This window comes from Cuculus canorus, chromosome 1 (assembly GCF_017976375.1).
Source record: "Cuculus canorus isolate bCucCan1 chromosome 1, bCucCan1.pri, whole genome shotgun sequence".
Taxonomy (NCBI): Eukaryota; Metazoa; Chordata; class Aves; order Cuculiformes; family Cuculidae; genus Cuculus; species Cuculus canorus.
The window spans coordinates 205,374,270-205,386,965 of NC_071401.1; the positions used below are offsets into that span (position 1 = coordinate 205,374,270).

At 46.0% G+C, this 12,696-nt stretch overlaps 1 protein-coding gene across 1 annotated transcript in view; it reads right to left on the reverse strand.

Annotated features, from left to right (window-relative positions):
- PLXNA4 (plexin A4) overlaps nt 1-12,696 on the reverse strand; it is a 478,478-nt gene that overhangs the window by 44,346 nt on the left and 421,436 nt on the right. Inside the window, exons 20-24 of the mRNA XM_054084753.1 lie at nt 11,003-11,237; nt 10,453-10,595; nt 6,998-7,266; nt 4,738-4,804; nt 2,442-2,588 (exon numbers count right to left, since the gene is read on the reverse strand). Coding sequence (XP_053940728.1) covers nt 2,442-2,588; nt 4,738-4,804; nt 6,998-7,266; nt 10,453-10,595; nt 11,003-11,237 — 861 coding nt within the window. The remainder of the gene's footprint in view (nt 1-2,441; nt 2,589-4,737; nt 4,805-6,997; nt 7,267-10,452; nt 10,596-11,002; nt 11,238-12,696) is intronic.

Sequence of the window (12,696 nt, forward strand, 5' to 3'; positions counted from 1 at the left end):
TTAACTCAGTCGAGCAGTCATCTAGCACTCATGGAACATGAACAACTCAATGAATTTTAGCCACCCACACTGCAAACTCACAGTGGTGACCAGGTGTGTTTGGTAAAGAGTGGGAGACCTTGAGGGAATTCCTATATTGTAAATACTGTATCAGTTCTTGCTTTATTTCATTAGTATATAGTTGCAATAAGAGATCACAGACTGCTTAAGGAAGGTAGAGGAAGGACTAAATAAAACAGAAATAAAAAGAAACAGAAGGGAAGAATAATCCTATCCATATCCTGCTTCTTCTTAATCTCCTTCACCGAAGCTGATCTCTGTAAATCTTCTGAGATTCCTATCGGGATATATTTGTCTGCTCTTGAGATGTAAGAGGGAGAGCTGATTAACATCAAACAACACAAAGCGAATGGAGGAGAGCTTTGTTCAGGCTGATGTATAATTACTACCCTTTGCTGGCTGCTTTATATCAAGCCGAAAAGTATCGGAGGGATTTCCTTTGGTGAAAGTGATCATTCCGTGCCTGCTTTTTTTTTTTTCCTTTTTGTTCACTCTCTCCCTGTGAGATCAGACTTCCAAACTGCTCGACAACCACACGTAAGAGAAAAGAAGCACTACGCTGCCGATTTAATGGGAAAGTCACGTTTTTAATTTGCAGAAATAAAATTGTGGTCTTATTTAAGAATAATGTCTACCCCCTCCTCAGACTTGGAATCAATCAAAGCTCAGCTCTAGACAGCCGGTAGTTACCGAGGAAAAGCAGGCATTTCTAGCACCAGCCAACCTGAGCTAAGATCTACGGTCAAGGAACTAACATCAACTGGCCACAGCCCTCAAGTGTACCTAAATTTAGGTGAACGTCCCTCAGTTGAAGGTGCAAATCAAATAATCTGATGAGTTTAGAGGATCTTCTGACCACCGTAAAATTTGGAGTTGGAGGTTTTTTTTGAGAACAAAGACATAGGAAATAAAGAAATACAAGGATCATTGAAGACTTCGAAAGTGTTCTTCATCCCACAGAGACTTAGAAGCTCAGTGGATTCAGTTTATCCAGGAAAAAGTGAAGGCCCATGAACACTGATACTAAGAAAAGATATCTAATGCTCTTCAACTGACGCTCTTTGATCAAGAGGGAAAAGGGTGCAATCTCAGAGTGGGAGTCAAAGCTGGGCATATGCAATGTATATCTTTCACCATGCAGGTAAGTACATTTTGAAGCAATTGACTCAGCGACAGGGATTATTGTTTTTTCCCTTGAAATCTTTAAATCAATTTTAGTTTTCTTTGACTTGTATTTGCTCAAGAGGAATGTCTCAGCACTAAAGAAGACCTAAAAGGTTCCTCCATTCTGTGCCCTGAGTGTATTCCTTGATGCTGAAGGCTTCATTGGGGAAACAAATTTCCTTTTTTTTAATTCTTCTGAGGATTATTCTAGAGAAGATTCTTACAATACAGCCTCATAAAAACTGTTTTTGCTGTCGCTTGCAGAAGGGCTTTGCACTGAGACATCACCTCAAGTTCTCACGATGTTTCTGGGCTTGCCATGCCCTGAGCTGGGTGTCCCTGTGGTCACAAGCGTCCTATGGCCAAGGGCCTTGTGCCCAACCAGCCTGAGCTCAGTGCTGGGGACATCCCGCATGGCCAAGGGCCAACACCCTGGGTAGACACTGCCCAGCAAGCGCAGCCCTTCGTGTGCCCAGGTTTGGTGCCAGGCAGCTCTGCTGATGGTGCTGGGGGCCAGGAAGGAGGGAGCAGATGATGGGGAGAAAGGGGACCAGAATGCTCCCAGGCGGTCCCAAGAGTAAGGAGAAAGAAATCTCATTATGAACATCACAATCCTCCCAGGGAAAAGTTTAGGGTGGTAACAACTTGCAGTGACGACCCCAACTTTCTGCTGTGGGAAGATTGTTACCTTTGACTTACAAATCAGAGGGATGTTGGAAGGGTGAGCATTACTCCTGGGAAGAGGGGTAAATGTTAGGAAGTATTTTGTCTAGCAGAACAGAGTAAACTGCCTATATCTATTATCTTCATATCCACGGGCATATTCGTGACACATGGTTCATGCTTGTCTTCCAGTGCTCCTAGACCTCACCTAATCCAAGCAATGGCAAAGGACTGACACTGTCAGTCTACCCTGCAATGAATGCAGATGCTTTCAGAGAATAGGCAATACCTTTAAGGAGCTGGAGATGCTCTTAGCACGGGGAAAGAACCTGGAAGCAACTGTCTGTAAACATGCTTTGCAATCAGATTCTTCAGCCACGAACCCTGCTGTGTTAGGGGCTGCAACTAGTTAGTTTTCAGCAGGGTTACCCTGCTGGGTTGCAAGAATAAATCGTCCCAGCTGGTCAGCATGCCCATCACCGTCTTCTTTTCTCTAAATGCCCTTTTGCTAGAGGTCGGATAAGCCTGTAGGAAAGTGTGTTCAGTGCACTCACCAGTGTCTTGTAATCAATCTGCTGCCGGATAAGCTTGTCCTCACTCAGTGAGTATCGGGCCTCCCCAGTGATTGAGTCAATGGGGCCCTTCTCCATCTGCTGCTTGATGGCACAAAAAAGGGAGAAGAGAGGTTCACCAGCACACTCCTGCAGGGACGAGAGACAACAGTGAGCTGAAACAGGAGGAGCAGATGTGAGAAGCCAACATACACAGAATTTCAATGACTGCTACAGTTTGCCAACTAAAGAATGATGCATCAGTGGGAATCAGTCTATTCAATAAAGCTCAGGAACAGAGGCAACCCTCCACTGACACGGAGTGCAAACAGCCCTCTTGAGTGTCCTGTCACAGAACAAAGGTGTCAGTACTCTCTGGCAATATTTGGGGTAGCAGAACCTTGTAGGAGCTGTTCAAGTGATGGCCACCAGCCCAGAACTTTACACTGGACCAAGTGATGGGATGGATCCCAGAGGACCTGGAGAGAGGTCTGAAAAGGAGATGGACTGAGTGTCTCAGCAGTGTCTCATCCTTAGGCTCAGCAGAGTCCAAAGTCTCCCTGAGCACTCTCATACTAGAGGCAAAGAGGGATACTTAGGCAGCAGCTGTTCTGTGACCCTGGGGAGATGCGCCCCCGGTTCTCTATGGTTCCATCAATGATGTCAAACATGTGGGGCCCAGCACAGGACAGCAACAAGCAGCCCACTGGCAAGGCCAGCAAAGCACACAGCTGCCTAATTTTTCCTTTCAAACATTCACACTAATTGCACTCCTTTCCCCATACTTCTCTTAGCCCCTCCTCCCTTGCTGCCCTCCCTCTGCACATTCACCTCCATGCATCCCTCTTTGTGCTTTCTTCTATTACCTCCCTTCCCCTTCATCTTTCCACCCTTCCTCTCCCCCTCCCCCCTTGCCCTCTCCTCTTGCAGTGTGTCCCATCTCAATGAGCGAGGTCATTTTCTTCTGGTGTAAATCCAGGCAAAAACAAGTTAATAATATGAAGCAAAGTGGTCCCTTTCTCAGTTCCTACACCTGTCTCCCACTTAATTAGCTTATCTGCCAGGAGCATATTGCTTCTTTGTGCCTGTCTCTTGCCCTTATCAGGCCTCAGTTCAGGCTAAGGCAAGAAGACAAGTAGCTGAGTGGGGGGAAAAAAGCCTATTATAAAAGCAGCGCTTTAGAGAGTCACCTCCTTATATCCTTTCCTTTCAGCTGAAAGCAGGAATCTGATACTGAAGTCACTGAAATTACCTTCCAGGGACCTTCAAAACTTTCCCATGCGTTCATCCTTGGACAGATTGTGCCTAGGGAAGGCTCGGGGAAATGAGGGTGATTTGTAAAGCCTTGAATTGCCAGGCAGAGGATGGCTTTACTGTCCAAAGGGGGCTGTAAGGTGTAGGTATAGCTAACCAGTGCACTGGGAGTCAGGGAGTGGTGTAGAGACCAGCTCCTTCCCAAACTGGCTGGCCCTGGGTTTTGTGTCTTGGCAATTAGCAAGCCTGAAACTCAGTGTGGCTCCCCAAGAACAAAACTGCCGTCACCCAGCAGTCAGTGGCAGGTCTGCAAGGCTGAAAGCCTCTTTCTTTTACACCACACACCACCCCAAGGAAGTCCTCCAGGAGGAATAAGAGGGTTTTTTCACTGTTTTGCTGATGAGCATCCAGGCAATGCTATCTCGCACTGGGATACAAAACAGCAACAACCTCAGCTCCTGCTGAGCTTTGGATGCAGCTGTCAGGTTTATATTTTGTGTTGCATCCAACTTTCTGGACTCTGTACATGGCCATGCTGAGGGCAGGCTTGACACAGACTTATGACGGGAAGAGCTTGGGTTTGTCCTTATATTTAACTAAGCAGGGATCTGGTTATGGTCTGGGTAAAGCAGGTTAAGTATGAAGGAGGTGCTGGGCCTCAGTACCACATCTGTACTGGTATGGTAGGAGATATCTGGCTACTACACAGTGAAAATCTGGGTCACCACATGATGGAGATCTGAGTCTACTAGTAAAAGGAGAGCACTTTCAATATTCATCTCCACCGGGCTCTTAAATCCTTCATGCACTGACCCTTAGACCCCACCTTTATACAGGAATAGGACCAATAGGTTGCCTCTCTAACAAACTGTCCCTCTTTGTTCTCTGTGGATCAGAAAACAGCTCCTCTCCAATTAGGCAGTGAGGTCTCTTCTGAGAATAAAAGCCTTTTCCTTTATACCTGGGAAATTTCTGCCCCAACCAAACCTTGTCAAGAAGAAATGCATTAAAGAAGCTGCTCATCCAGGCATGTCACTCCTCTTACCTTGAGGAACTTGTACAGAAGGAAGGTGAACCAGTTGGTGAGCATTTTCTCAGCTACAGATTCTGTCCTAAAATCAGCCCAGGAGAAAAAGTAAATTGCAAACGAGTTAGTTATGCTGATCATTTCAAAGGGATAGTCAAAAGATTGGCTCTGCCTATCTTACTACCCAGATATCTGAGCCCCATGGAAAGTCTGGCATGACACCATCAGGATTAAGCATGTCCTAGGCTCTCTGGTTTAGCTTTGGATTCAGTACACCTTCAGGCAAATCCTTGCTTCCCTGTTTATTCTCCTGTGACTAGGGAAGTCCCCACATATTACGCTTGAACATTCTGTCCTCAATCAGACAAAAACCCATTTTGGATCTTCAGGGTGAAGTTTTCCTACAGAAAGACAGACTCAGACCTATAAATAGGGTTTAGACACCAGGAGCACGGGATAAATCTGAGTTGGCTTCAGCGCATACATTGGTGTTGCTTGAGAAGAAAGCAACAGCCCCTGCCTGCATTAATTAAAGTTGATTGTCCTTATCCTGACTGCCATCAAAGCCATCCAGGGGTTCTTACTGAGAGCTGTGTCTTGCTTTTTATGTTCCCTAGTCTTTCAGCATAAAGTTGGTGTAGCTATGTTTGGAGCATGGGACCTGCAAGGGGAAGGTTTTGCATCCTTGGAGCTGTATGTTTGGAACCAGCCAGTGGTTCTCTTGCCTGCAACCAGAGAAAGAGGGTATATGGTCCCAGTTTACAGTGGGTGTGCCTTCTTTGTTCACTGGCTCTCCTTCCAAAGGCCACATTTCCTTTCCAGCAGAGGGTTACAGTTAGAAAAGAAGAAAAACGGATGCTAGGGACAAGATAGGAATGAGCAATCAGGGAAGATAGGGAGATTGAGAAAGGGGAAGAAAGAGGAGAAAATGAAGAGAGGAGACAGTTGGAAGGAGGCCATGTCATTCAGCATCAGAGAAGAACTACAGAGAGGAAGCCGCGGGCCAGCTAGGGTGAAGTCACCAGTTCAGGCTGTAGGGCTTGAATCACATCGAAGTCAAATGACTCCAAAGAAAATTCCAGACTCTGCCCCTGGCTTTGCTACTCTGAAGGCCAGGAAGTGCCTTCTCCTCCTTTTTTTTTGCTGGTTCTCCATAACGAGCTGTGTGCCAGATTAAAACCCTCCTAGCAGGCAACACAGATCTCTTCGCTGCCTCAACTGTCCATCACAATCAGCTGAGGGCTCCTCAAAGTTGGCTTTGAGCAGTGGCAAAGGCCATTCATCTCCACTAGACTCTCCTCGATTTTTCTTAAGCTGCCAGCTTGAATCAGAAGGGTTGGTTCAGACCATGAAAAGTGGGTGAAAATGATACGAGGGGAGAAGGGGCAGCATTTGCTTAGGGAGGGAAAGCACATTAATTATGAGGCACTACATTTCTAATTTGAGGGTTCCCATATAACCCCAGTGGTTAAAACTTTGTCCTGGCCAAGAAGCATCAGCCCAAACTTTTGCCTTATAGGAAATCAGTTCTGTTGCCCTGCTCTGCTCTGCTACTGGATTCAACACTTTCTCAGCCCCAGTGCTCAGGGAGAGACTGAAGACCCCACAATGCAGCTGAAGAAGACTCTCCACAGGTCCATAGGTAATTTATGAACAAGAAACACAGTACAGCAGTCCATGTCCCAAGAGGGATAATGTAGCAGCTAACTTACTCACCAGGGATAAAATACATCTTATTCTACATGACATACTCTTAAGTCCTCACCAATGCCATTGAACTTTCCGGGTTAAAAGGAAACTAAGCGTAAATGAAGGTTTTAAGAACACAAAGAGTCCAAAATATTGATTAGGAGGCATGAGCTCTTGCTGCCCTTACGACGTATTCTGGAAGATCCACATTAAAATCCAGAGGTAGTTTAGTTCTGTAGCCCTGAACCATTGACTATTTTGGTTAGGGAGGAGGCAGAGCAAGAGCTACAGACACACTTGCCGAGAGGAATTCTCTGTCAAAAAGTCTTAAATGAGCAGGAAACCAGAGCAATTCAGTCTTCATTCAGCCCTACTTGCCTTTTTCACCCCTCTCCGCAAACAGCCTCATGGCAGCCCTATGGGGTTATGTAATCTGTGGCTGTACAGCCTCCTGATTTCACTGCCTGCTGCACAAACAAAAAGATCAAGCTCATTTGCCTCTTTCCTCCGTAGATGACTAGCATGCTTATGTTAGACAGTAGGGTACAGGTTGCCCAGACCAGCTCACTCCAGCCCCAGACATCCTTACCTCCGGAGCAGCAACTTGGGGTGATTCTTGCTCTCCAGATTCTTGTCTATGAGGTCAGCCAAGAGCTGTTTGAGGACATCAGTAGCGTACTCCAGCTTGCTCTGCAGCACTGTCATGATCAGCGAGGCCACATTACCACGGTCCCGCATAGAGAAGCTGCGCTGGGACTCCAGTGTGCGGATGAAGGACAGCAGGAAAACCTTGTTGTTGATGAGCTGGGCAAAGAGCTTCAAACCCTTCTCCACCCGTTCCTGTCTATAACCAGGGACCTGTACAAGAAGAAAGGGAATTTATACCTTTCAGTCATTGCCTGCTGCGAGACCTCTTCCAAAAGGAACACACAGACTTTGCTACCTCTCTGTCCTCATCCATCCAGCTCCTCCAACCATACGCTGTAACATCAAATAGAAGTTAGTTCCGAGTCAGGGAAAATGGAAAAGTTGCTGCAAACAACAGAAACAATTAAAAAGAAGAAAAAGTCTTGCATCTATCAGGCAGGTGCACCCTTCTTTCTACATCAGAGTATGGTCTTGTAAAAAGGAAGAAATTCCATACATCATCTGATGATTAGGATGCTTGAGAGACCTTCCAGCCATGGCCAGGTGATTACTTTCCAACCCTGTGTTTCCCACCATGGACAGTACATCCAAAGGAGATTGCTAATGTCTGGATGTGGTACCATACTACGCTGTATTTTTATTGTAGTCAGACTAAAGTTTCACTCTATGTCCACCAAGCATGTCTTTTTAATCGCTGCTAAAAACCTGCTTACAGAGATTTGGGGTTCGGCTTTAAGAAGCTGAGAAAGGCAGCAAGAAATTGAAAGGGGAAGAGAAAACAGGTTCAGGTTTTGAGGAGGTTAAGGGATACAGTGAGACAGTAGCTGAGACGGTGAGCATGCAGCTGGACCTTGATTTGAAGAACAAGGTAGATGAAGGTATGAGAGGACACCCTGAGTTGGGACCTGTCTTAGAGGTCCAATTGCAGTAGGACCTCTAGGCTTGGGAGGTGAGATAGTTCAGAGACAACATGCTTGATAAGTTTCTAATATACTGTATTTCTTAGCTGTGATAGGCTGATGCGCTGGTTCATATAAAACAATTTTGGATCTCAACACTAGACCCTGGGCTCCACAGTCTACAGTGGGCTTTACCCTTCCTGGTCCTCCTGGCTCAAGATGAAAATGAAGTCTACATTGAGAACTTCATTCCCTCGTGTTACTGAAGCTCTTCCAACCTTTGTAAAAGCTTCCCTGGAAGCTGAAGAGTCTCAACATAAAGCAATACATGTTACTGAGGCATGTATGCTTAACATCCAGACAGATTTGTCCCTTTAATACAGAACAAGTTCGCATGCTTAAACAACCAAGTAATGCAGGGCCCCTTAAAGAGTCATTACTTTTTCAATTTGGAAATTAAAGCTCTAACTCTTTTTGCATACAGCAAATCAATTACTTAGTAAACAGATTGAGACAACCAACCAACCACTACCACCCATGCTGCCAATAATTATTTTTAACTCACTTGCTTGAACATTTAATATTGTCTGTCCCTGGGTTATTATGGAGAAATAAAAAAAAATAGCAAGTAAAGTATTTTATACTGCATCTGGAAACAGTTAATTAGCAAATGATCTGGAAATATGTAAGACCTGCTCACTGCAAGGTCCATGCTGGGGTCTTTTCCAATAAACAGCAGCTCCTTCTAGGTGGTACAGGGAATGGAGCAGAAAGGGAACTGCTCTCCCTGACCTGCAGGTAGCAAAAGATGTTGATACTGAAAGAGTTGTTGAAGTTCTACAGAGGATTAAAAGGGAAATTAAAAAAAAAAAACAAAAAACAAAACCAGATGAATGAAATGAAAAGAAGAAGAGATCAGTGGTGGCAGACTGAAACATTAGTTCTGCGTTTCTCTATATGTATCTGCATACGGGAGAACCCATGCTAAAACCTCTGCAGGGGTCAGATGCTATTTTCTGATCAGCTGGTTGAAGTTGATGAAATAGGGATTGTAAATGGCTGTGGGTATGATGCAACCGTTTCAATGTGTGTATACACGTGTGAAAGAGATTCATCACTCCTTGTCTCTTGTGCTCATTTGTTGAGGATGCTGAGCTAGTCTTCCTGAGGGAAAGCAACTCAAGGCCACTCTACTTGCACTCCAAAGGTAAATATCTGCAGTAATCAGTGTGTAACTCAGCTTTCCCCTCAATCCCACCAGTCTTCGTTGCTGACAGACCAGTTCTCTCCATACAGTTCGATGAATTTTGACTCTCCTGAAGGGAAGGAGCAAAGACAAGGCACCGTGATTATACGGTCAGCCAAGCATGGTATTGCTTGTGCCAGCTCCTGTTCCTCCTCTCTGCCAACTAACTGCAGGTTTGGGCTTTAGCAATCTCACCAGTCCATGCCAGAGTCTCTCTGAAGCTGAGAGCTTGCCAAACACTTTGCAGAGATCTCAGCCAATGACCTCCCTGGCCTTGGCCATGGTTTATCCCCTGCTTCTCTGGCCCAGGTATCCCCAGAGCAGAGCCTGTCCATCTGCCAAAGCCCGAAGGAATTTTGCACCATGGGCAAATCTCCCTCAGGGTCTCCTCAAACTCACTGTGACCCGTGAGGTAATGCAGACTGTACGCAGACTCCAGCAGTGCTGGACATTAAGAAGAATCTCTTCACCATGAGTGGTGAGGCACTGGCACAGGTTGCCCAGGGAGGTTGTGGCTGCCCCATCCCTGGAGGTGTTCAAAGCCAGGTTGGAATCTGACCTTGGGCAGCCTGATCTAGTGGGAAGTGTCCCTGCCCATGGCAGGAGCGTAGGAACTAGATGATCTTTAAGGTCCCTTCCAACCCAAACTATACTATGATGCTATGATGCTATGATGCTATGATACTATGAACTTCTCACTGTCCTCCCACCGCTGTGTTCTGGAGAGTTGGGGCAGAGAAGGCAGATGTGGAAAGGGTGTAAGCAGACTGATGCTGTGGTTTTATGATTTCCTTGCAAGCACAGAGCATAGCAAAGGTGAAACTCCTTCAGTGACCACAGGTTATTTCTATAGGTGTTACTGGGAAAAAAAGGCTTCTCTGTAGTGGGAGTGTTGTGCAAAGTGGAGTCACACAGACAGTTATGCTGCTCTGCGATTGATTTCTTTCTGGCTCCTGCACATCTCTAGCTAACAAATCCTGTCTAAAAAACAAATCCTCAGTAAAGACTAAGGAGGAGCTTAATACAGTAGGCATAATGCATGTAGATCTGTGAGACTCTTCTAAATAGAGGAGCAGTCAAACAGAATTTAACATCCAGGATAGGAGCAATCATCTTCCTCTTTCAACTTAGATTTTTAACGAGGCACAGCATAGTAGGCCATCACATCCTCACCACCGACACATTTCTTGGATTCAGGACAAAACAGGGAGGCATGAAAAGAGTCAGAAGCAGGAGTTGTTGGTTACTGACCTCCAAATCCCTCAGGACTGGATGATCTTCAATGCCAGGGAAAAGCACCCTCATGGTATATGTTCGGTAATCGAGGAAGGGGATCCCAGCTCCATCCAAATCACTTGTCAGCTCGTGAATATCCGTCTGCAGCTCTGCAAAGGCTGGCACAAAAGAGGAGAAATTCATTTATCAATGACAACCCAGATCTCCATCACTGTGGTGGGAAAGCTCTCACTCTGTGTACACAAGTCGAAGGTACAAGTGGAGAAGTAATATGTGGAGAGGAAGATGGTGGACAAAAGCAGTATCACCTTTCCTACAACACAGCCTTTCCCCAGGAACATATGCTGAGGCCCTTTCTGGACTTTTATTTAACAAATACAAATTGGACAGGGTGGAGGAAGGCTGGATTTAGGGAAAACAGGCAAAGTCAGCTTAGATCCAGGCTTAGCCAGACAGGATTCATTATTCATGTTATTTGGTGATATTTTGGCTCAAAATTTTGTGGCTGGATCTCTCCCCCTTCTACCAACACCGACACAGTGTCAGCCTTCCTTCCTTATCTTACCTTCTTTGCATTCCAGTGCTACCCTGGACTCCAGGTTGTCCATCTGCATCTGCAGACGCTTGAGAGTGAGGTCGCTTTCTCTGGATTTGCGCTTGTATGCAATCAACACAGCCACGATGAAGATGATAAGAAGGCCACCGGCCACTGCAATGCTGACAATAGCTGGCAAACTGAGAGGGCTGTCTGGAGAGATGTAGACCATCCCTGGGGAGAACTCCATCCCTCCTACACGAGCCTAGAGGGAAGGCAGGGAAAAGCCGCATTGAAATTGCTGAGCGAGCATGAATACATTTAAACTCCATCATCTCCCTAACTAAGGCTGAATGGTGACCTCCTCTTCCCTCCCAAGTTAAAAAAAAGACATGGAGTACTTGGACAGAGAACAGTTAAAATCCATCTAAAATGTCATGTAAATCACCTCTGTTGGTAGAGTAAACACAGATCTAGACGAAAGAGGACTTCTAGTGAGACAAATCTCACTAGTCCCAATGCTACAAAGCAGTTTGAGGTTCATTCTGGGGTTTCCATTCCCTGTCCCAAATGGCTATTGTTGTGCTGGGCTGCCCTGATGACATTTTGTCCCAAAATGCACACAGGACACACAGCTGACACTTATGGTCTGATAGATACTAACCTCATAATGAGACGGGATATCTGACCCAGACAGCTGGCATAGCAGCAGTCGGGACAATGTGAATGTAGAAATCGGGGTCACAATTTGCTTTTCTTCACATGGAGAAAAGTGTATCTGGAAGCCACTGAGATAGGAAAAAAATCCACAAACCCATAGAGCCCGGTCCATGCTTATTACAGGCGCTCTCCTAGCTACACATTGGCAGGGTAATCGCAGAAGCTCACCAGTAGGACAGGGAGCTGAACGTAACTTTCTGCTCTTCATGCAGGCCCAGAGGTTTGAAGGGCTGCTGCCAGGCCCTGGAACAAGCTACTCTGCGAGGACCTTGCTTTTAACAGCCAGAAAGAAAGCCTGCAAGCAGTACTGCTGCAAGCCCAACAAAATGCTCTGCTGAAGCCAGTCTGTTAGAAGCCCATTTTCACAACACAAACAACCTCTTCCAGCAGTAATTCCACAGGCCACTGCTTGCCCGAGTCTACTACAAGTTTGTTCAAGGCTATTCATCGAGTGGGATAAATTTGAGTGGCAGGGGGAAAAGGACTGCTGACTATCTTGAGGTATAAAAGGAGACTTCTCAGACTGTATTATGGTAAGGCAACACTGGTTATAGAACAGCATAAACCTAGGAATACGCCATGCAAAGAGCTTGAAGCATCACAATCTGGTGATCAGCTCCATCACTTCATCTGAGATGAGCTTTGTCGCAGAGAGGCTCAGCAGGTCCTGCACAAAATCTTGCTGCTAGGAAGAAATGCAGTCAAGACCCCAGGACTACATGCTTCCCCTTCCCACTGCAACTGGGATCAGTGCAGCTTGTAATCAAACCTTTACTTTCCTCCTTATGAGGAGCTCTCCTTAACTTTCCCAGCTGCCCCAGCAGCTAGTGAAAACATGCCCCACATCCCAGTCCGGTGTCCTTCATCCCACTGGCTCTCAGTTAACCAGTCTGTCTCCAGCCTGCCTGCATACACTTTAATCCCAGGGCTCCCATACCTCAGCTCAGGCACCTACTCAGGTTTCCTCTTTGGGTTACAGGAGGTAGAAATGGGCCCAAGGAAGA